The sequence below is a fragment of the Periophthalmus magnuspinnatus genome, chromosome 19, assembly GCF_009829125.3.
Source record: "Periophthalmus magnuspinnatus isolate fPerMag1 chromosome 19, fPerMag1.2.pri, whole genome shotgun sequence".
NCBI classification, from domain to species: Eukaryota; Metazoa; Chordata; class Actinopteri; order Gobiiformes; family Gobiidae; genus Periophthalmus; species Periophthalmus magnuspinnatus.
This window is the reverse complement of record NC_047144.1, coordinates 22,725,689-22,750,782: the sequence shown is the minus strand read 5'-3', so window position 1 is coordinate 22,750,782 and position 25,094 is coordinate 22,725,689. Positions and strand designations below refer to the sequence as shown.

General features: G+C 43.4%; 3 protein-coding genes across 3 annotated transcripts in view; 1 reads left to right on the top strand and 2 right to left on the bottom strand.

Moving 5' to 3' along the window:
• The window catches only part of ptenb (phosphatase and tensin homolog B), a 128,653-nt gene that overhangs the window by 87,680 nt on the left and 15,879 nt on the right, over positions 1–25,094 (bottom strand). The gene's annotated exons all lie outside the window — the stretch shown is intronic.
• LOC117387096 (dual specificity mitogen-activated protein kinase kinase 6-like) lies at positions 1,633–18,548 on the bottom strand. Its single transcript, XM_033984499.2, has 12 exons — positions 18,321–18,548; positions 17,101–17,158; positions 16,385–16,433; positions 16,182–16,295; positions 15,251–15,370; positions 13,418–13,534; positions 13,213–13,264; positions 9,392–9,519; positions 8,939–9,016; positions 6,002–6,138; positions 5,881–5,926; positions 1,633–3,606 (listed from the first exon to the last, which is right to left on the bottom strand). Exons 1-12 carry the CDS (start codon positions 18,364–18,366, stop codon positions 3,460–3,462), a joined length of 1,092 nt encoding a protein of 363 aa, XP_033840390.1. The 5' UTR covers positions 18,367–18,548; the 3' UTR covers positions 1,633–3,459.
• On the top strand, positions 20,236–24,924 carry LOC117386918 (mamu class II histocompatibility antigen, DR alpha chain-like). Its single transcript, XM_033984293.2, has 4 exons — positions 20,236–20,292; positions 20,659–20,916; positions 21,458–21,745; positions 23,853–24,924. Exons 1-4 carry the CDS (start codon positions 20,244–20,246, stop codon positions 23,996–23,998), a joined length of 741 nt encoding a protein of 246 aa, XP_033840184.1. The 5' UTR covers positions 20,236–20,243; the 3' UTR covers positions 23,999–24,924.

Below are 25,094 nucleotides of genomic sequence, written 5' to 3'. Positions count from 1 at the left end.
AAACTGAAAGAATGAACAGATCTGTGTGTTTCACCGAGAGGCTGAAGGTTCAATCCTGACGCTTCTGTTGTGTCCACGAGCAAAACACTTTACCCTAAACAGAACAGAGAGTGAACGTCAGGAACAAAGGCCCGAAGTGAAAAGTTTAGTATTGATTTTTGTTTAAAAAAAAAATATAGAAAAAAATGAGAGATGAGTGAGAGAAAGGAGGGATGAAGGAGAGGGGAGGAGGAGGAGGGCAGCAGTAACTCAAAGTGTCGATGGTCCATGAGCCGTGAAATGAACTCCACACTGCAGAGTACTGCATCACTACTGCAGAGTACTACATCACTACTGCAGATACTACAGATACTACAGTACCTAAGCACTGCAGTACTGCGTATACTGCGTAATGTGATAAATACTGTGTATAGTAGTGTGATGTGTGAGAGCAGGTGTGTGTGTTTCAAACTTTTCAAACTTTGCAGTGTGTGTGTGTGTGTGTGTTTAGTGTGTATGTTTGGGGTGTGTGTGTTTAGTGTGTGTGTTTAGTGTGTGTATGTTTAGTGTGCGTGTGTGTGTGTGTTTAGTGTGTGTGTTTAGTGTGTCTGTGTGTTTAGTGGGTGTGTGTGTGTCTGTGTTTAGTGTGTCTGTGTGTGTCTGTGTGTGTGTTTAGTGTGTGCGTGTGTTTAGTGTGTGTGTGTAGTGTGTGTTTAGTGTGTGGGTGTGTGTGTTTTGTGTGTATGTTTAGTGTGTGTGTGTGTGTGTTTAGTGTGTGTGTGTTTAGTGTGTATGTTTAGTGTGTGTGTATGTTTAGTGTGTGTGTTTAGTGTGTGTGGGTGTCTGTGTGTGTGTTTAGTGTGTGTGTTTAGTGTGTGTGGGTGTCTGTGTGTGTGTTTAGTGTGTGTGTTTAGTGTGTGGGTGTGTGTGCTTTTACAGTTGTCATACATGTTCATTGCCCCTGGTGTGTTCAGGAGTACCTCGCTGGAGGATTGTTCCTGTTGCGTTTTGCGTTGCCGTGGAAACGCTCTGGTGAGAGTCACAGTCACAGACTCAGACTCTAAAGAGACGAGTCTGAAGAGAGATTTATGGACTGGACCGACGCAGCCTCTGAGTCTGACCAGAGTGTGTGTGTTTGGCTCCTGCCTCTGTCGCCCCGGCAACAACACTACTCCAGAGAGGTACTCCTGAACAGGACCAGAGCCAGACCAGGATCAAGACGCAGACCAAGACCAGACAGCAGGCAGCAGAGACTAGAGAGGTACTCCTGAACAGGACCAGGACTAGAGAGCAGACACCAGAGAGGTACTCCTGAACAGGACCAGAGCCAGACCAGGACCAAGACCAGAGAGCAGACACCAGAGAGGTACTCCTGAACAGGACCAGAGACCAGGACCCGGACCAGAGGGCAGAGACCAGGACCAGGACCAGGACCAAGACCAGAGAGGTACTCCTGAACAGGACCAACACCAGACCAGGACCAGGATAAAGACCCGAGAGCAGAGACCAGGACCAGAGAGGTACTCCTGAACTGGACCAGAGACCAGGACCAAAGACCAGGACCACAGACCAGGAACAGATCTGGAGGAGGGCTCCTTTAGCTCGTCCTGACCTCAGAAAAATAAAACCACACATTATTCAAAGATACTTTTTCCAGAGATTTTTTATTAAATAGAAATTTTCCAGTGACAAACAAAATCACTCAAAATAAACATTTACTCCAAAAATATCACAAGAATATTTCATTTCATTTGAGAAACAAAAAAAGCAACAAAACAAAGCTGATAAATTTAAACATTTCTTCAAATTTCACACAAAAATAGTTCATTGGTTTGAACAGAGGCAGAGTGAAAACAAAAAGTGAAAACAGAGGCACGGAGTCAAAGCAGCAGAGACACAATAAAGGGATCATTTATTTTAAATTTGAGGCAAATCATAATTTTTTAAACACACATTTAACACGGCTGCACTTTTAGAGAAAACAGAGTCAAATATTAAGACACGTTTGAATAATTTATCATTTAGACTTTTAAAATTCAGAGATTTAATAAGTTTGAATCTAAAATGTGTAATAAGTCAGAAATAGCAGGTTTGTTGTAGTTTAACTGAAGAAAACAATGAAACTACGTAACAGAGAGAAGGACGCAAGGATGTGAGAAAGGAACTAGGAGGTAGGAGGTAGGAGGCGAGTTTAGGACAGAGAAATGTGACACGGCCGAAAAAACAGATCTTCTCCTCCTCCGGGTCCTGGAGGGTCTGCAGAGTCCTGGGTCAGGTCTAAGTCCGGACCAGGGTTTAAACCAGGTCTAAACCAGGTCTAAGTCTGGACCAGGGTCTAAACCAGGTCTAAACCAGGTCTAAGTCTGGACCAGGGTCTAAACGAGGTCCAAACCAGGTCTAAGTCTGGACCAAGGTCTAAATCAGGTCTAAACCAGATCTAAACCAAATCTAAACCAGGTCTAAACCAGGTCTAAGTCTGGACCAGGGTCTAAACCAGGTCCAAACCAGAACTAAGTCTGGACCAGGGTCTAAACCAGGTCTAAGTCTGGACCAAGGTCTAAACCAGGTCTAAACCAGGTCTAAGTCTGGACCAAGGTCTAAACCAGGTCTAAGTCTGGACCAAGGTCTAAACCAGGTCTAAACCAGGTCTAAACCAGGTCTAAATAAGGTCTAAACCAGATCTAAACCAAATCTAAACCAGGTCTAAATCAGGTCTAAACCAGATCTAAACCAAATCTAAACCAGGTCTAAACCAGGTCTGAACAAGGTCTAAACCACAAACAAAGCTAGGTCTAAATTAGGTCTAAACCAGGACTAAACCTGGACAAAAGGCAGGTCTAAACCAGGTCTAAACCAGGACTAAACCAAGACTTAACCAGTACCTAAGGCAGGATCAAAACAGGACTAAACCAGGACCAAAGGCAGGTCTAAACCAGGACTAAACCAGGACTAAACCAGGACCAAAGGCAGGTCTAAACCAGGACTAAACCAGGACTAAACCAGGACCAAAGGCAGGTCTAAACCAGGACTAAACCAGGACCAAAGGCAGATCTAAACCAGGACTAAACCAGGACCAAAGGCAGGTCTAAACCAGGACTAAACCAGGACCAAAGGCAGGTCTAAACCAGGACTAAACCAGGACTAAACCAGGACCAAAGGCAGGTCTAAACCAGGACTAAACCAGGACCAAAGGCAGATCTAAACCAGGACTAAACCAGGACCAAAGGCAGGTCTAAACCAGGACTAAACCAGGACCAAAGGCAGATCTAAACCAGGACTAAACCAGGACCAAAGGCACGTCTAAACCAGGACTAAACCAGGACCAAAGGCAGATCTAAACCAGGACTAAACCAGGACCAAAGGCACGTCTAAACCAGGACGAAACCAGAAGTAAACCAGGCCTAAATCAGGACTAAACCGAGACTAAGCCAGTACCAAAGGCAGGACCAAAATAGGACTAAATCAGGAACAAAGGCAGGACTAGGCCTGGCCTTGGCCTGGACCAGGTTCAGGACCAGGTGCAGGACGAGGCTTGGACTGGGGCTGGACTGCGTTTCCCAGGATTCCTCTGACGAAGGCGGCGACGTCGGTGTCTCTGGCCTCGTGCTCGGTGAAAAACGGGTGCAGCTGAACACAACACGTTTACACAGTTTAATATTCAATCAAACACTTTTATACAGACATGTTATTCTTACACTGGGCTGTAATCACTCTGTTTTTACACCAGATGCCCTTCCGCTCACAAACACAATGCTGCACAAAGACATTTTTATACACAGACTTTATTATGGGCTGTAGTGACTGTGGATAAACACATACGCACTTAGTTTAGTTACAATTAAAGCTGCACTGTGTCACTTTTCTGATGGTGTTTGCCACCTCCTCGTTTCCATGGAGATATTAATGCTTTGCCTGGAATGCTTCACAGAAAAAACATATATATTCTTATATTTTTTTCACTTTTTTACAGCAGTTTTACAACTTGAAACATGATTTCAGCTAAATAAAGGTGTTTTCTTATATTTTTATTTATCAAATCATGAAATTATGTTGACTGATGTCACAATTTCCAACCAGGAAGTAAAATTTGAAACCTTCAGCTTAAATAAAATGATCTTAAGTGCGTTTAATTAAAATGAGCAGTCCAACCTGACATAAGCGCTTTAATATTACAATAGTTTTTCATATTTTGAGGAACATTTTTTATGAAACACAGTAATAATCCACAGAGAGACGACGCCCTCTGGTGGTGGACACGCAGAGGCACAGCACACGCACATGTTGGGTTTCCAGGGGTGAAAGTACAAATACAAATACTTATGTTACTGCAATTGAGCACAGTTTAGGGTAACTGTACTTTTAATTAAGTATAATAAAACCATGCAATCATATTTAGTTCCATTTAAAGTATTTATGACAGGTTGGACGACTCATTTTACTGAAACACAATAGATAATTATGTTTAAAAGTTTAAAAATAATAATAATTTTACTTCCTGGTTGGAAATTATGACATCATGCAAGGGAATCCCACTGTTACCTAGCAACCGTGCTGTACACTGAAAGACTGGGACCATTTTGATCCTAAACGGGTGAATATTTGAGCGTATATTTGGATGTATTTTAATTGTTTGTTAACCTGCCCAGCGACTACACATGGAAACGAGCTTTAGCTAAATCTGGCGTAAAGGATCCGGGTTAAAATAAATGTATAAACTAAACAGTGCGATGTCATCAGTATCAATTCTCTAAAATACAACGCTCTACTTCCTGTAATTTTCAACATTTTTTTTCAATTTTTCTTCACGATTTGCTTCTCGATTGGTGTAAAACTATTATTTATATGCATGACAGTTGGTTTTATCCCACCAGATTAAGTCAAAATGAGAGAAAAAACTAAAGAAAACTCATTTGCACTTTAAAAATCACATAAGTAAAGCACGAGTCCCAATTTTCCTACTCCACAAACATAACAGCTCTACATGTCCTGCTCTGATTGGTCCAAACTCAAATGAATATGCAGATTACGTTTTAAAATGACTACAGCTTCAAACGGTTTAATTTATGTAAAACACTGATGTAAAATGCTCTGATAAATCAGTTAAAAAACAAACTACCAGGTTAGTAGTAGTACAAATTTTCATTTGTATTTTTTATTTTTACCTAAGTATTTTGAAAGTAGTAATTGTACTTGTACTTGTATCTTTAAATTTTTAACCATGTAACTGTAACAGGCCCATGAGAAGGACGCAAGGATGTAAGAAAGGAACTAGGAGGTAGGAGGTGAGTTTAGGACACAGAGAAATGTGACACAGCTGAAAAAAAAAAAAAACTAATTCTCTCCTCGTCTGGGTCCTAGAGGGTCTGCAGAGTCTTGACAGAGACCAAACCGGGTCTAAACCAGGTCTAAACCAGGTCTAAACCAGGACCAAGGGTAGGACTAAACCAGGACCAAAGGTAGGTCTAAACCACAACTAAACCAGGATCAAAGGTAGGTCTAAACCTGGACTTAACTAGGTCTAAACCAGGATCAAAGGTAGGCCTAAACCTGGACTTAACTAGGTCTAAATCAGGATCAAAGGTAGGCCTAAACCTGGATCAAAGGTAGGCCTAAACCTGGACTTAACTAGCTCTAAACCAGGTCTAAACTAGGACTTAACCAGATTTTGAAAGTAGTAATTACACTTGTATCTGTGTAAATTTTAGCTGTGTAACTGTACTTTTACTTCAGTACAAAGTTACAGTACTTTTTCCTTCACAAGTTGCTTTGACTTTCATTCATTTTCTGAAGACTGATCCTAACTTTAACCTAAACTCTAACCTAAACCTAAACCCCAACCAAACCCTAACCAAACCCATCTGAACCATGTAGATTTAATAATGCAGGATTAATGTGACTCACCATGAGCTCTGCGTAGGTCGGCCGCTCTGACGACACTTTCTTTAAACTGAAAAACATTTAAAGACTAAATCAGTTCTTTAAATAAAGTGGCTGACGTGTGGCTGAGGTGCTGATGTTTTACCATTGCGCTGTGAAGTCCCTGTAGGGGGCGCTGAAGCTCTCGGGCAGCTGAGGAGAAGGATCCTCCACCACCTGTTTCAGCTGCTGAAACGGAGTCCCCCAAGAACCGTATGGGAAATCTAAGATGGAGAGCTCCACCTACAACAGGAGAAACAAGGTCTGAACCAGGACTAAACCAGGACTAAACCAGGACTAAACCAGGACTAAACCAGGTCTGAAACAGGACTAAACCTAGATAGATAGATAGATAGATAGATAGATAGATAGATAGATAGATAGATAGATAGATAGATAGATAGATAGATAGATAGATAGATAGATAGATAGATAGATAGATAGATAGATAGATAGATAGATAGATAGATAGATAGATAGATAGATAGATAGATAGATAGATAGATAGATAGATAGATAGATAGATAGATAGATAGATAGATAGATAGATAGATAGATAGATAGATAGATAGATAGATAGATAGATAGATAGATAGATAGATAGATAGATAGATAGATAGATAGATAGATAGATAGATAGATAGATAGATAGATAGATAGATAGATAGATAGATAGATAGATAGATAGATAGATAGATAGATAGATAGATAGATAGATAGATAGATAGATAGATAGATAGATAGATAGATAGATAGATAGATAGATAGATAGATAGATAGATAGATAGATAGATAGATAGATAGATAGATAGATAGATAGATAGATAGATAGATAGATAGATAGATAGATAGATAGATAGATAGATAGATAGATAGATAGATAGATAGATAGATAGATAGATAGATAGATAGATAGATAGATAGATAGATAGATAGATAGATAGATAGATAGATAGATAGATAGATAGATAGATAGATAGATAGATAGATAGATAGATAGATAGATAGATAGATAGATAGATAGATAGATAGATAGATAGATAGATAGATAGATAGATAGATAGATAGATAGATAGATAGATAGATAGATAGATAGATAGATAGATAGATAGATAGATAGATAGATAGATAGATAGATAGATAGATAGATAGATAGATAGATAGATAGATAGATAGATAGATAGATAGATAGATAGATAGATAGATAGATAGATAGATAGATAGATAGATACTTTATTAATCCCCAGCCAGGGAAATTCACCTGTCCAGCAGCAAAACAGAGACACAACACAAATTGCACACAGGTATAAAATCACAAAGATTACAAAGATAATAAAGTGCACCCGATCAACAAGAGCTGTTATACAGTCTTATAGCAGCAGGAATGGCTGATCTACTGAACCTCTCAGTTCTACATTGCAGCGAGAGAAGCCTGGTACTGTGGCTGCTTCTCTGAGCTGACAGCAGGTGTCTGCTGTTGTTGAGGATGGTCTGCATCAGACTCCTCATCCTCTTCTCCACCAGCTCCCCTACAGAGTCCACCCTCCCACCCATCACTGACACACACTTTCTGATTAGCTTATCAAGCCTGTTACGGTCCCGCACAGTAATGCTGTTTCCCCAGCACACCACTCCAAAAAACACAGCACTGGCTACAACAGAATGATAAAAAGTATGCAGAGACTCATTACATACATCAAAGGATTTAAGCTTCCTAAGAAAGAAGAGTCTGCTTTGTCCTGTTGTGTAAGCTGCAGTTGTGCGCGCTGACCAGTTCAGTTTGTTGTCAAGATGAACTCCGAGATATTTATAAGACTGGACAACCTCAATGCTCTCACCAGCAATTACAACTAGATGATGGGGAGGGAGTTTCGGTCTACGGAAGTCTACAATCATCTCCTTTGTCTTAGATGTATTTAGAACAAGACCGTTTCTCTCACTTCTCTCACTCCAGACTGTGAAGGCAGCAATAAGGTCTCTATACTCCATTTCGTTCTCTCCTTTTACACATGCCACCACTGCTGTATCATCTGAATATTTCTGGATGTGACAGGATTCAGACTTATATGTGAAGTCAGCAGTGTATAGAGTAAAGAGAAACGGCGACAGTACTGTCCCCTGCGGGACCCCAATGTTTGTCACCACTGTCTCAGAGATATTGCCACCCACCCTGACGTACTGTGGACGTTCTGTGAGGTAGTTGTGAATCCAAGTGATTAACATGGGATCCACTCCAATCACCTCCAGCTTTCCTCTCAGGACTAAACCAGGACTAAAGCAGGACTAAACCAGGACTAAACCAGGTCTGAAACAGGACTAAACCAGGACTAAAGCAGGACTAAACCAGGACTAAACCAGGTCTGAAAGAGGACTAAACCAGGACTAGAGCAGGACTAAAGCAGGACTAAAGCAGGACTAAACCAGGTCTGAAACAGGACTAAACCAGGACTAAAGCAGGACTAAAGCAGGACTAAAGCAGGACTAAAGCAGGACTAAAGCAGAACTGAACCAGAACTAAACCAGGACTAAAGCAGGACTAAAGCAGGACTAAAGCAGGACTAAAGCAGGACTGAACCAGGTCTGAAACAGGACTGAACCAGGACTAAACCAGGAATAAAGCAGGACTAAACCAGGACTAAAGCAGGACTGAACCAGGACTAAACCAGGCCTAAACCAGGTCTGAAACAGGACTAAACCAGGACTAAACCAGGACTAAACCAGGTCTGAAACAGGACTAAACCAGGACTAAAGCAGGACTAAACCAGAACTAAACCAGGTCTGAACCAGGACTGAACCAGGACTAAACCAGGACTAAACCAGGACTAAACCAGGACTAAACCAGGACTAAACCAGGACTAAACCAGGGCTAAACCAGGACTAAACCAGGACTAACCCCCAAGAACCACATGGCTTCCCATCTAAGATCATGAGCTCAACCTATAACAGAAGAAACCAGGAGTAAACCAGGACTGAACTAGGTCTAAACCACGTCTAAACCAGGTCTAATCTAGGTCTAAACCAGGTCTAAACCAGGTCTTATTACCAGAGTGATGCCCAGACTCCAGATGTCAGATTTGACGTTGTAGCCCTTCTGGTTTGTCTCAGGGTTGATCCGCTCGGGCTGTGAAAAAAAACAAAAAAAAGAACATGTGTGTCAGTGTTATTATGGGCTAGGGTTTTCAAAATCATCAAAAATCAGATACTAATCAATACTAAAACCAAAAACAGAACTAGACTCTCATTTGAGCAGGTATCGATACTAAAAAAGTCAGATTCACACCCATGGACCATTATGAACCTACTGGATTACACAGATATAAGCCACATAGGAATAGAAAAGAAAGGACTGCCATTTAATGTGGAAAGTCACATTCTATTGTCTAAAGAAAGAATGTTTTTTTATTATCATCGTGGTATCAGAATCAGTATGGAGTATCGAGTTTGTTCCTCAGTATCGTGACAACACTCCTGTAGATATAGATTCACATAAACTCACAGCCATATACGGTTTGCAGCCGGCGTCCAGCGTCTTGGCCACAGAATCCACCAAATATCCACTGATCCCAAAGTCACACATCTTCACCTGCCCCTCACAGTTTATCAGCACGTTAGAGGGTTTCACATCTGAGGAGCAGAGCAAGAGACCAGGGTGAGACCAGGGTTAGACCAGGGTTAGACCAGAGACCAGGTTTAGACCAGGGTTAGACCAGGGTTAGACCAGAGACCAGGTTTAGACCAGGGTTAGACCAGGGTTAGACCAGGGTTAGACCAGAGACCAGGTTTAGAACAGGGTTAGACCAGGGTTAGACCAGAGACCAGGTTTAGACCAGGGTTAGACCAGAGACCAGGTTTAGACCAGGGTTAGACCAGGGTTAGACCAGGGTTAGACCAGGGTTAGACCAGAGACCAGGTTTAGACCAGGGTTAGACCAGGGTTAGACCAGAGACCAGGTTTAGACCAGGGTTAGACCAGGGTTAGACCAGGGTTAGACCAGATTTAGACCAGGGTTAGACCAGAGACCAGGTTTAGACCAGGTTTAGACCAGGGTTAGACCAGGTTTAGACCAGGTTTAGACCAAATTTAGACCAGGTTTAGACTAGGGTTAGACCAAGTTTAGACCAGGGTTAGACCAGGGTTAGACCAGAGACCAGGTTTAGACCAGGGTTAGACCAGGGTTAGACCAGGTTTAGACCAGGGTTAGACCAGGTTTAGACCAGGTTTAGACCAGAGACCAGGGTTAGACCAGAGACCAGGTTTAGACCAGGTTTAGACCAGGGTTAGACCAGAGACCAGGTTTAGACCAGGGTTAGACCAGGGTTAGACCAGGGTTGGACCAGATTTAGACCAGGGTTAGACCAGAGACCAGGTTTAGACCAGGTTTAGACCAAATTTAGACCAGGTTTAGACTAGGGTTAGACCAAGTTTAGACCAGGGTTAGACCAGGGTTAGACCAGAGACCAGGTTTAGACCAGGTTTAGACCAGGGTTAGACCAGGGTTAGACCAGGGTTAGACCAGGGTTAGACCAGGGTTAGACAATATTTAGACCAGAGACCAGGTTTAGACCAGGGTTAGACCAGAGACCAGGTTTAGACCAGGGTTAGACCAGAGACCAGGTGTAGACCAGGGTTAGACCAGAGACCAGGTTTAGATCAGGGTTAGACCAAATTTAGACCAGGTTTAGACCAGGGTTAGACCAGGGTTAGACCAAGTTTAGACCAGGTTTAGACCAGGGTTAGACCAGGGTTAGACCAGGCTTAGACCAGGGTTAGACCAAGTTTAGACCAGGGCTAGACCAGAGACCAGGGTTAGACCAGGGTTAGACCAGGGTTAGACCAGGGTTAGACCAGGGTTAGACCAGAGACCAGGTTTAGACCAGGTTTAGACCAGGGTTAGACCAGGGTTAGACCAGGGTTAGACCAGGGTTAGACCAGGGTTAGACCAGGGTTAGACCAGATTTAGACCAGGGTTAGACCAGGGTTAGACCAGATTTAGACCAGAGACCAGGTTTAGACCAGGGTTAGACCAGAGACCAGGTTTAGACCAGGTTTAGACCAGGGTTAGACCAGGGTTAGACCAGGTTTAGACCAGGGTTAGACCAAATTTAGACCAGGGTTAGACCAGGGTTAGACCAGGTTTAGACCAGAGACCAGGTTTAGACCAGGGTTAGACCAGAGACCAGGTTTAGACCAGGTTTAGACCAGGGTTAGACCAAATTTAGACCAGGTTTAGACCAGAGACCAGGTTTAGACCAGGGTTAGACCAGGGTTAGACCAGGGTTAGACCAGATTTAGACCAGAGACCAGGTTTAGACCAGGGTTAGACCAGAGACCAGGTTTAGACCAGGTTTAGACCAGGGTTAGACCAGGTTTAGACCAGGGTTAGACCAAATTTAGACCAGGTTTAGACCAGGGTTAGACCAGGGTTAGACCAAGTTTAGACCAGGTTTAGACCAGGGTTAGACCAGGTTTAGACCAGATTTAGACCAGAGACCAGGTTTAGACCAGGGTTAAACCAGAGACCAGGTTTAGACCAGGGTTAGACCAAATTTAGACCAGGTTTAGACCAGGGTTAGACCAGGGTTAGACCAGATTTAGACCAGAGACCAGGTTTAGACCAGGGTTAGACCAGAGACCAGGTTTAGACCAGGTTTAGACCAGGGTTAGACCAGGGTTAGACCACGTTTAGACCAGGGTTAGACCAAATTTAGACCAGGTTTAGACCAGGGTTAGACCAGGGTTAGACCAAGTTTAGACCAGGTTTAGACTAGGGTTAGACCAGGTTTAGACCAGAGACCAGGTTTAGACCAGGGTTAGACCAGAGACTAGGTTTAGACCAGGTTTAGACCAGGGTTAGACCAAATTTAGACCAGGTTTAGACCAGAGACCAGGTTTAGACCAGGGTTAGACCAGGGTTAGACCAGGGTTAGACCAGATTTAGACCAGAGACCAGGTTTAGAACAGGGTTAGACCAGAGACCAGGTTTAGACCAGGTTTAGACCAGGGTTAGACCAGGTTTAGACCAGGGTTAGACCAAATTTAGACCAGGTTTAGACCAGGGTTAGACCAGGGTTAGACCAAGTTTAGACCAGGTTTAGACCAGGGTTAGACCAGGTTTAGACCAGATTTAGACCAGAGACCAGGTTTAGACCAGGGTTAAACCAGAGACCAGGTTTAGACCAGGGTTAGACCAAATTTAGACCAGGTTTAGACCAGGGTTAGACCAAGTTTAGACCAGGTTTAGAACAGGGTTAGACCAGGGTTAGACCAGGGTTAGACCAGGGTTAGACCAGAGACCAGGTTTAGACCAGGGTTAGACCAGAGACCAGGTTTAGACCAGGGTTAGACCAGGGTTAGACCAGATTTAGACCAGAGACCAGGTTTAGACCAGGGTTAGACCAGGGTTAGACCAGATTTAGACCAGGGTTAGACCAGGTTTAGACCAGGGTTAGGCCAAATTTAGACCAGGTTTAGACCAGGGTTAGACCAGGGTTAGACCAAGTTTAGACCAGGTTTAGACTAGGGTTAGACCAGGTTTAGACCAGAGACCAGGTTTAGACCAGGGTTAGACCAGAGACCAGGTTTAGACCAGGGTTAGACCAGGTTTAGACCAGGGTTAGGCCAAATTTAGACCAGGTTTAGACCAGGGTTAGACCAGGGTTAGACCAGAGACCAGGTTTAGACCAGGGTTAGACCAGAGACCAGGTTTAGACCAGGGTTAGACCAGGTTTAGACCAGGGTTAGGCCAAATTTAGACCAGGTTTAGACCAGGGTTAGACCAGGGTTAGACCAGAGACCAGGTTTAGAGCAGGGTTAGACCAGGGTTAGACCAGGGTTAGACCAGGTTTAGACCAGGGTTAGACCAGGGTTAGACCAAGTTTAGACCAGGTTTAGACCAGGGTTAGACCAAATTTAGACCAGGTTTAGACCAGGGTTAGACCAGGGTTAGACCAAGTTTAGACCAAATTTAGACCAGGTTTAGACCTCGCCCCTCTCAGTTTATCAGTGCATTACAGGATTAGACCGGGCTTAGACTAGGGATGCAGGACCCGATACTGGCATCAGATTACGGCATTAAAAAATTGTTGAATCGGATATCGGCTTCCAAATATCAGTTCACATATGTCCCTTTTTGCTGTATTTAGTGATCATTTCCATAATAATAACAACATATGCAAAGGTTTATTTAACAGTTTCTTCATTGTAAACCACATTATTGATCTAAAACAGACTAAAATATCAGTCAGACCAATCAGAGACGAGAAACAATCTTCTGAGTTGAGTTTTAGACAATAGTACATATATATTTAAGCACGTTACCTCTGTGTATGACCTGCAGATGGCTGTGCAGGTGCTCCAGAGCCTTCACAATCTGGAAAAAAAACATTCAAAAAGTTTATATTTACAACAGTTTAATCATCTGAATTACCTGTACCTGAGTTAAATTTATTCAAAAATTACAGGGTCGGTTTAAACCAGGTACAGGTTCTTTAAGGTTTAATAAAGTGTATTTAAAGTGACGCACGGAGACGGCCATCTTGCCCAGCACCTCCTCGGGGATGCTCTGCTCTTTGGCCTTCACCTCTTTGTAGAACTTATCCAGAGACGTGTCCATCAGCTCCATGCAGATCCACAAGTCGCCCTGGGAAGAAGGAGGAGAGGAGAACCAAGAACTAAAAGGAGAACGGAGAACTAAGAGGAGAACCAAGAACTAAGAGGAAAACGGAGAACTAAGAGGAGAACCAAGAACTAAGAGGAGAACGGAGAACTAAGAGGAGAACCGAGAACTAAGAGCTAAGGAGTACAGCTGAGACAGAGGGACCATGACATGTTCCACAAGACGCCCTGGAAATAAGAACTAAGAGGAGAACCGAGAACTAGGAGGAGAACCAAGAACTAAGAGGAGAACCAAGAACTAAAAGCAAGAACTAAGAGGAGAACCAAGAACTAAAACCAAGAACTAAGAGGAGAACCGAGAACTAAGAGGAGAACTGAGAACTAAGAGGAGAACCGAGAACTAAGAGCAGAACCGAGAACTAAGAGGAGAACCAAGAACTAAAACCAAGAACTAAGAGGAGAACCAAGAACTAAAACCAAGAACTAAGAGGAGAACCGAGAACTAAGAGGAGAACCGAGAACTAAGAGGAGAACCAAGAACTAAGAGGAGAACCAAGAACTAAGAGGAGAACCAAGAACTAAGAGCTAAGGGGTGGGATGGTGCTCTCAGGGTTTCAAGCTTTTCCCCCGTTTTTCCTCCAAATGTTCTGCAAAAATGAAGGTCTTTGTCCCTGTGTGCATTTGCTGTGGTAGAAATTTTCATATTGTGTGTTGTTTTTTTCCATTGTCCAAGATAAACTGCAGAAGAAGAAGTGTTAAAAGCCTCACTTAGTCTTCATCAAAACCTTTGGCTGTAGGAAACGTAGTGTTTTTTTTTAACCATCTGCATGTCTGCGGTTTTATTTCACATGTCCACTGTTTGATCATTCTTACCTGTGCTCAAATGCTAATGTAACGTGTAAAGGTGTAAATTGTACTTCGGAAAGGGCTTGGACCTCAGACTTTACCCCATTGCTCTGGGCTCACCTCCAGCAGAAACTTCTCGTGTGATTTGGTATTACGGATAATTTCCACGACACTGTAATCTGGATTTTTATGTTTCTTTTGGAGTAATGTCTTCTTCTTGCAGATTGTTCTTTCAGACCATGACCCGCTCTCAGCTTCAGCAGCAGCTTCACAAGGTCTTTTGCTTTTCTTCTTGGGTTGATCTGCACATTTCAGACTAAAGCTCGTTCATCTCTAGGTCTTTCTACTTGTGCATAATTGTTTGAGCAGATGAACGTGGCCACAATTCCACACATTCAAGTCCACAATTCTCTTCCTGATATTTTGGCTGATTTCTTTTGACTTTCCCATGATGTTGCACAAAGAAGCAGCGTGTTTCAGGTGTGTCTTCAGATACATCCACAGGTGTGTCTATAATTAACTCAGATGTTGTCAATAAACCACAGGCTTCCAAACATATGGCATCATCTTCTGGGTTTTCCCAAACAGTTTAAAGTCATAGTAATATCACTGTATGTAAAAACTTCTGACTTAGCAAGTAATAAAAATGTATATTTAAAAAATCCTTCACAAATTATTCTGGCGTTTAGCAAATAGAATAATTTTGTTAATCCTAATTGACCTAAAACAGGATAAGTTTATTCTGATTTCATGTCAGACAGTGAGAAAAAATATGTATGTGCAGCCATCCGTTTGGTCGATGTTTATGGTACACTGTCCCGGCATACCCCTAAAGAGGAGTACCTAGCTGGGGGTGTCCTCTCTGTGGAGCGCCCCCTGTAGGTGTAGGACATACCTCTCTGAAGAGCGCTCCGTAGAAGGTCACAGTGTAGGGACAGTCCACAGTCCTCATGTTGATGTCCAGGTCCATGAGGAGTCTCTTCTGCTCCTGAGAATTCACTGTGGCTCTGATCAACTGTAAGACAAGAAACAGGACTAAACCAGGACTAAACCAGGACTAAACCAGGACTAAACCAGGACTAAACCACTAAACCAGGACTAAACCAGGACTTACCCAGGACTAAACCAGGACTAAACCAGGACGAAACCAGGACGAAACCAGGACTAAACCAGGACTAAAACAGGACTAAACCAGGACTAAACCAGGACTAAAACAGGACTGAACCAGAACTAAATCAGGACTAAAACAGGACTAAACCAGGACTAAAACAGGACTAAATCAGGACTAAACCAGGACTAAACCAGGACTAAACCAGGACTAAAACAGGACTAAAACAGGACTGAACCAGGACTAAACCAGGACGAAACCAGGACTAAAACAGGACTAAACCAGAACTAAACCAGGACTAAAACAGGACTAAACCAGGACTAAACCAGGACTCAACCAGGACGAAACCAGGACTAAACCAAGACTAAACCAGAACTAAACCAGGACTAAAACAGGACTAAACCAGGACGAAACCAGGACTAAACTAGGACTAAACCAGGTTTAAACTAGGTCTAAACCAGGACTGAACTAGGACAAGGTTTGTCTCTTTATAGTTCAGAGATCCTTTCTGCAGACAGAGCCCTCACTCTCACTGTTCTCCACAGTTTTCCAGATTTAAACACAGATCCAAAGCCCTCGCTCTCTCAGCTGTTCTCTCTCTTATGTTGACACTGGTTTAAATACAGATCCCATGAGGCATCACTCTGGCTTCTGCTCTTCTTTCTTTCATGTTGACACTGGTGTAAACACAGATCCTCTCTGCAGACAGAGCTCTCACCTTGACGGCCATGATGGTGTCACTGGGCACATGTCTCATCTTGTACACGACTCCGTACGCTCCTCGGCCGAGCTCCGACAGCTGCACGAGGTCGTCCGCCTGCACCTCAAAGTTCTGGGACGAAGGCAACGATTTATTTAACTTAAAAAAACTTTGAAACGTATATTTAAAATGAAATAATTAAAACTTTTTGTGGGCTTCACCTTTTCTCCGACGGTCACACAGGCTTTGGAGTCCAGGTCTCTGGGAGCGCTGCAGACACAGACATTCAGATCATACGGAAATAATACAAACTAATACTATAAAAACATTACATAGATAAAAAAAAGAGTATAACAACAGCAGTGTAACCCGGGCGATGATGGTAATACAATTATTATTATTATTATTAAAAAGGGGGTATTTTACTTGTGTGGGGTAATGACCGCGACCACATGACATATTTAGATCACCATGTTGCCTTTTATTGTTTTGAAAATACTATATTCACCCAAAAAAACATATTAACATGTTTTCTAAGTCCCCCCCTCCCTTTGCTCTCGAGGCTAAGTCGTTCTCCCTACAGAACGCACTCAAAAACTCAACAAAAAAAATCAAGTTTGTCAAGTTGTTGCGTAGTTTTGTATCACGTTTTCGTATACTTATGGAGAATTGTCGTGCGGGAGCGTGGGTGTCGTAGACTTGCGGGCGGAGCCTTGTACGAGATTGTACTACAAACTGTAAGGAGAGATCACTAAATTACTCAAACATGGATGACGTCTAAAACCTCTTCAGGCGCGTTTTTGACGAGGAGACGTTATAATATGGTAGAATGCTCCAAAAAATCTATAATACTACAGCACAATACCCCCCTTTAATCATGTTTTCTACAGATTATTATTATTATTATTATTATTATTATTATTATTATTAAATAGACCTGGGAGCTGCAGGATTCTGTTCAAACACTTCTTTGTGGATCTTCAGCTTCTTTTTACCTGGAAACAAAACACACCTGTGACTGACTCCGCCCCCTGTGCCCCTCTGACCCCACCCACACACACAGAGGCTCCACTCTCACAGGTTAGATCTGTGGAGAGGCGAGCCCTGTTCACAGTACGAATGCATGCCAGATCTACGCCATTTATTTATTTATATTTTTTTTTTTTTCCTTTTACTCTTGCTCTACGTTTCAAATACAGAAAATATGACATGGTAAAAAATGTCTGCAAAAGATTTAAGTAAAGGGTGAAGTGAAGGCTGTTTTAAAAAATCTAAAATCTAAAACAAGCTTTGAGTTTATTTTTGTTTACTACATTCCACATGTCATTCCTTTTTTGGAAACAATAATGAAAATAAAGTAGAAAAATGAAAAGTGTTTCCAAACTTGTGACTGGTCGTGTAGGTAAAGCCATATATTAAAGCCATACTGTGGAAAATTCCAGACAAAGCAATAACGTTTCCATGGATACAAGCAGGTGGCGAAGATGTGTTGAGGAGTTTACACCTGATGCCCTCCCTCCCTCACACACACTGAGGAATTTACCCCTGATGCCCTCCTTCACACACTGAGGAGTTTACCCCTGATGCCCTCCCTCACACTGAGGAGTTTACACCTGATGCCCTCCCTCACACACACACTGAGGAGTTTACCCCTGATGCCCTCCCTCACACACACACTGAGGAGTTTACACCTGATGCTCTCTCCTCAAACTGTGACAGAGCAGCTGCAACTATTTTTGGAGCTCAGGGAACCTGACTCTGAGAAACAGAGAGAAGGAGACAGAGAGAAAGAGAGAGATATACAAAGGAGGGAGAGGGGAGATGGATCAGACAGGGTGCACCTCCTGTGGCAGGGTGCACCTCCTCCTGAGTCTTTCTGACCTGAGTCCAGACTTGAATCTGGTCCTGACCCTGGTCTAACTCGGGTCTGGACTCGGGTCTGGACCTGTCCCTGATTGGCTCCTCTCCTGCGCACGTGACCCCGTGCCCGTTACACACGCGCAAACTCACGCGCAAACTCACGCGCTTCCAGGAACTGCTCAAACCGGAAGTGCCCCTAAACTCTGCTCGCGCGCCTTAGAACCCCGCTTTCTCGCGTGCACGGGGCAGCGCGTGCAGCCGTGGGTGCAACAGCATGCACGCGTGCGCGTGTCCTACCTGCTCGGTGCGCGGGCCCGCCTCGTCCGCCGCTCGCGCCCTGCATCTTGCACGCGCCTTCTGCAGAAACGAGGCGCGTCAACGAGGCACCGCGGTGCGCGTGCGTCCGTGCACGAGGAGCGGGAGCGTGCACGAGCCCCCGCACGGCCCCGGGTCTGCAGAGTCCGGACTAGAGCCTGGACTGGACTCGGATCAGAGTCTGAGCGGGGACTTCCGGCTCCGCGCGGTGCACCATGGGAGCTGGAGTCCGGGGCGGGCCTCACCCGCGCAGAGTGTGCACCGCGCGTGCACGGGGCATGCCCCGCACAAGGGGGTTTATAAAGAACATGTGACTCTGCACTTACAGAAACAGAATCACAAATATACAGAAGTAAAAGATGTATGAATATATTTATGATTTATGGATATATTTATGACTTATGGATATATTTACAGTGTCAGATACAGTGTAGAAACAAAAGTTTACAGTCAGACCAGACACTGTAGAAGATATCTACGTGTGTGGTGTTATAGATGCAGATATATACAGTCTGGAAGTAATAAAAGAGGTTTGACTTATAAATTTACAGTGTCAGCTAGAGCTAAACCAGGACTAGACCAGGACTAGACTGGGACTAAACCAGGACTAGACCAGGATTAAACCAGAATTGGACCAGGACTAAAACAGGACTAGACTGGGACTAGGTAAATTTATGCCCTACCCACACCTGCATCCATCCCAGTTAAGTACATGCCCCAGGACCCTCCTAAATGAAACACCCCTCCAGAAAGCCCCATTGAAAAGAATAGAAAAACGATGGGTTTCTTTGCAGAGGCCTTTTTCAAAGGGACATGCAGCAGGTGACCACTGTGAACATGTGATCTTCACCTACAAGCTTAAATCTGCCCTGAGACAATCAACACAAGAAAAAAATATTATTACACAAAAACTCACTTAAAATATATCCGGTACTGTGCTTTGTTTCATTCATACATATTTGAGTAACCCTATATTATTAGTCTGTCAACATCTCCAAAGCTCAAAATGCTCTGTTCCACCTTGTGATGTCATGAAGTGGTAGTTCTCAAGGTAACAGCTCCTTTTACCTTTAGTTCAGTAGAGATTGGCAATTCCAGGTCTGAAATTATCCAAATGATTCTAGTGAAGGTGTGTGGAGTTTAAAAACACAGCGGAGCACTTCCTGTATTACCACATGATGACATCACAAAGTGGAACAGAGTTTTTCACAGTCTAAATATGCAGCATTTGTGTTAAAAATGTGTGAATGAAAAAGAACACAACTCTCGGTGTAATCGTGATGAGAATAAAAGTAAGAAATGATGTAATATGGGCCCATTATAATAAAGGCTTTTCATAATTGCCATAAGTGTTATTTTTGCAAGCCTCAGTTTTTTGTTTTTGTTCAACTTTTAGAGATCTTTTACAGATTTGAGACCAGTCCCTACACTGAAGATGTCCAAAACTGCGATAAAAGATTTAAACTAATTCAGAATAAAGTAATGTTTTATTTGGAAAATGGTTCATTTTGTGGAGTATTTTCACAAACTCTGTGACTTTGCTTTTTGATATGACTATTAAAATAAAAAAAAATAAAAAAACATATATTTTTGTCAGAACTGAAGTAACTTGACAAATTTAAGCAAAAACAGTTTGAAAATTGTATTATATTTTTACAGGGGTCAAAAAGAGTGGTGTCAAAGGGCTCATGAAGAACATAAGGGCAGCACGTGTGTAAATCCTGTAATAACTGATGTCTGCCTGGTGACTGATGATGTGGTGTGCTCTGATTGGCTGAGATCTCAGGTGTATGTTCCTGTGTTTTACCTGATGTCTGCCTGGTGACTGATGATGTGGTGTGCTCTGATTGGCTGAGCTCTCTGGCGTATGTTCTTGTGTGTATGTGAGTTTGTGTCAGAGTGAAGATGAAGCTGGAGCTGCTGCTGTGTGCTCTGCTGTCGGCCTCTGCCCAAGGTCAGTAACAGTAAAGATATTACAAATACTACAGAGGACTACTACAAATACTACAGATTAGTACTTCAAACACTACAAAAGAGAAGCAAAATTCAATTAAAATTTGTCAACTGTTGTAGAGTGAAGACGTTTTGTGTTATATGTCTAAAGGGAGGAGCTGAGTGCACTGAGACTCACACCTGTTTGTTTACAGTTTGTGTTTGTGAGCTGGTCTGTTGAACTACATTAACTGTGAACTGTCCTAGAGTGATTTTTAGCATAATCATTCAGGCAGGGTGATTTTGATCTTTTTTCCAGTTTTGTCCAGAACAGAACTTGACACACAGGGAGGGCATCTGACTGTGGTAACTGTGTGTTTCTCCTCAGATTTCCACCAAGACCTGAGTGTAGGAGGCTGCTCTCACACAGACTCAGATGAAGATGCTCAGTACATGTACACACTGGACCAGGAGGTGTACTGGTACGCAGACTTTAAGAACAACAGAGGAGTGGAACCACAGCCTGACTTCATCAGACATATGACTATAATCGGAGAGTACGAGTTTGCGCTCCACGAACGAGAACTGTGCAAGAGGAACCTCAAGGTGGTGGAGAAGGGCATGAAGGACCTGCCAGCACGACTGGGTAACTAACTATGATTATATTATTATATTATATTAATTATATTATATTATATTATATTATATTATATTATATTATATTATATTATATTATATTATATTATATTATATTATATTATATTATATTATATTATATTATATTATATTATATTATATTATATTATATTTATTATATTATATTATATTACTGCCCTGGGTAACTATAGAGTATCTGTATGATTATTAAAATAGTATTATTAAAACTGCAAGCAGTAATAAAGGTGAGGGTGCATATATATACAGATATATAGATATATATGACTCACCTATGGGGTGTTTTATGAACAGCCTCTATAAATTATTTCACAAGTCCACAACAAACAGATTGACTTATATGATTTTTAATCTTAAATTTTCCTCAAAATTGTACTGTCACAATAGGGCTCTTGCATGAGCAGAGCTCAGTGGACGAGTCGCTGACTCACCCTCTTTGCACATTCGTGCTCGGGCTCTAACTATGATCAGGATTATGTCAGACACCTCCTCACAGTGACTCCTGTCCCCAGACCCTCCCTCTCTGCTCATGGTCTACCCCAGGACCCCTGTGCGTGTGGGGGAGCAGAACATGCTGCTGTGCCTGGCCTCTGGGTTCTACCCGGCCCCGATCCGGTTCTTCTGGACTTTGGACCAGAGGAACGTGAGCTCCTTCTGGGTGTCCCAGGCCTTTCTCCAGGAGGACGGAGCCTTCTACCAGCTCTCCAGAATACAGCTCCTGCCAGAGGAGGGGCAGGTGTACAGCTGCAGTGTGGAGCACCCCGCTGTGAGGGGCCCCCAGAGGATGACACGCTTTTACAGTGAGTTTGACCACTCACGCGCACGCACGCGCACACATGCACACACAAACCCACATACACATATAAACACACACATACACATATAAACACACATACACATATAAACACACACATGCACACTGTACTGTGAGGAGCACCTAGTGGATGGCTCGATTTTACCTTGAGTCTCACCACACACACGCATACTCACAAATACACACATACACAGATACACACACATATACACACACACCCACACACACATATACACATACACGCACACCCCGCTGTGAGGGGCACCCAGACGACGGCTCTGGCTTTTACAGAGTCTCATTCTCACTACACACACATGTTGGTTTCCATGCTTGTTGGTGACATTCCATTGACTTTCATTCATTTCCTGGAGATCTGGACGATGTTGTGATCTTTTCATCCACAATTGAGGAGCTTGTCACTTGGCTGGACTCAGTACTCACTCGCCTACAGAAGGAGAGACTCAAAGCCAAGCTGGACAAAATGCTCATTCTTCCAGACTGAGGTGGGCTATCTGGGCAATGTCATTTCCCAGGGTGGTCTCTACCAGTGCCTGTAAAGTTGAAGCGGTGTCAAAGTGGCCTAACCCTAAAAGCGTTCCTGAGCTCCGCTCTTTCTTAGGGTTTCCCAGCAGGTTCATTGAAGGGTTTGCCAAGCTGGCCACCTCCGCACCATCTCGTGGCTGAACTGACTGGGACTAAGACGAGGAGGCCCTCAGAGGTACCACTGCCCACTGCCTGGAGTGTGACAAGTTTCAATGAACTCAAACGCAGGTTGGCGGCAGCTCCTGTCCTGGCTTATGCCAACTTCTCTTTGCCATTCATTGTTGAGATAGATGCCACCTACAGTGGGTTGTTTACGGTCCTCTCACAAGAACAGGATGGATAAATTAGACTTGTGGCCTATGAAAGCCGAGGCCTTCGCCCTATTGAACAAAATATGAACTATTACAGTTCAATGGAACTCGAGTTTCTTACTCTTAAATGGGTGATGACTGAAAAGTTCAGAGACTACCTGAATGAACAAAAATGTGTGGTTTACAGAAGATAATCCCCTCAGTCATCCAGATGCAGCAGAGCAAGGACAATGTTCTCTACCAGGGGATTACGCTTAAGTGAGAGGAGGCCCTTCAGCTGGTCCTGTCAAGCTCATTGAAATAAATGGTGTCAAATCAACTCTATCAGGAACATCAAGGTATAGAGAGGACATTGGTCCACCAATGATGTTATTGGACTAGGATGTATCCTGAACTTCAACGATGGTGCCACGAGTGTGACTGGTGTCAAGTGGCCAAAGAGACTCAAATCGCCGCTGGGTCATACATGGGACACTTATTGGCCTCCAGTCCTAACCATATACTCTCCGACTTTACTCTTCTCAAGCATTCGCAGAATGGAATGGAGAATGTAATGGTAATGACAGATGTGATCTCGAAGCACACTCCAGCTGTGCCGACTCGTGCCTGCTCTCATCCACTCCAATCAAGGAAGGAAACACCTTAATCCAGCAACTTTGTCAAATGTGCAACGTCCAGAAAACACACACTACACCCAACCATCCTGTGGGAAATGGACAAAGTGAAAGGTTTAATCTCACTTTGCATAATCTCCTCCGCACCCTGCCAGTCACCAAGAAGAGGGACTGGTCCTGCTACTTGCCCCAGCTAACATTCACCTATAACACCACAGTAAATCAGTCCACAGGTGAGTCTCCCTTCTTTCTAAGGTTCCGTCAAGATCCATAGTTGCCTGTCAACCTTCTTGGAAGAATAGAGGAGCCGGCTCAAGGCAGCACAGAACAACAAATATGTGTGTTCAGACCACACAGTTGTCCTTTCAGATCTCTGTCCCTTGAAGTGTACCACACCTTGTTTTAATTCCACATATTAATTCTGAAGCCATGATTGTCATGGTCTGGCTGGTCACACAAACCATGTGACTCCTTTATGATGTTTTGTCATTCTGGTATAAACGGTCAGAGCTCAGAGGCTCTAGACAACGACTGGGGAAAATACACACACACAAACACACACTTACGATGTGACATTATGATATATTTTAGTTCTTTCTAATAATAATCCTCCTGTCTGTTTCAGCTGTAGAGCAGGAGCACCCCCCAGTGGCCCCCACCGTGTTCAGCGCTCTGGGGCTGGTCCTGGCACTGGGGGGCGTTGCCATCGGGACGTTCTTCTTCATCAAAGGGAAAGAGGAAATGGCGTTTCAGACTAGATGGACTTTGTGATGTCATGTGTAATGTCACTGATGAGTGTGAGACTCACGTGTGGATAATTATTTAAATATTGACCTGTGAAACTGTGAGAAGCACCTCTTCACTTTTGCCATGGCACCAGAACTTTAAGTAGAAATGTTCAATAAACTAAAGTCTTTTTGGGCCACATAAGGCCTTCTATGACCTTTAACCTTTGGACCTTGGATCTGTCTGTGTAATGAAGCTGCAGCAAATATAAACGTGCCATGACTACGACACAAAAGGCGCTGATTAAACGATCTCAGCTCATGGTTCGACTGATGCACTGTATATTTAAACTTCGTTTGTGTTGTAACGGTGGGTGTAGCGGACCAAAGAGTGCAGACTTGGGGCAGATTTATGGTTTTTATTTACAATAGTGCAGAGTAAATAGTCAATAGTTCATAAATCACAAATGGGGACAGGGAGCGGGAGGCAGGCCAGACGGGCGTAGTCCAGAGCGAGCAGGAGACATCCAGGGCCGGAGCATGACAGGACAAGGCGCGGGAACAGGAAGGACTGAGCAGGAGTAATCCAGCAAGCGGGAGCCAGGGCAGGTGACGGGAAACAAGCCGGAGACCAAGACAGGACATGACGCGAAGACACACGTAGGATCTCGCAGACAACGACAGGAATGACAGAACGAAGGAACGATGACGATCACGCCCCGAGTGTCTAGTCCTGGCTCCTCTTATACACAGCAGGTGGTGGTGATTGCACTGATGGGCTGCAGGTGCGCGCAGGAGGAGCCAGTAGCCCAGCCCAGATCCGGCAGGTGAGGGAGGGAAAGAGCAGGACAGGAGGAAAACTAGGAGCGGACGGTGCGGATCATGACAGTTTGTTTGGATCCTGAGTCGTTCTGCTCATTTATTGTGACTCATTTGCACATTTCATTCTTGGTCAATAAATTTTCTTAAATCTTTAACTTGAGTGAAAAGTGATTTACAGTTTGCAGATATGTGTCACTGATGTGGGACAAAAGCTCACAGACCCTCAGAGAAGTTTAACTGAATAAATTGGTATCGGTAAAGTATTATAGCTACAGTGGCATGTATGAGTTTAATATCCCAAAAAGGGTGAGGGCAGATGG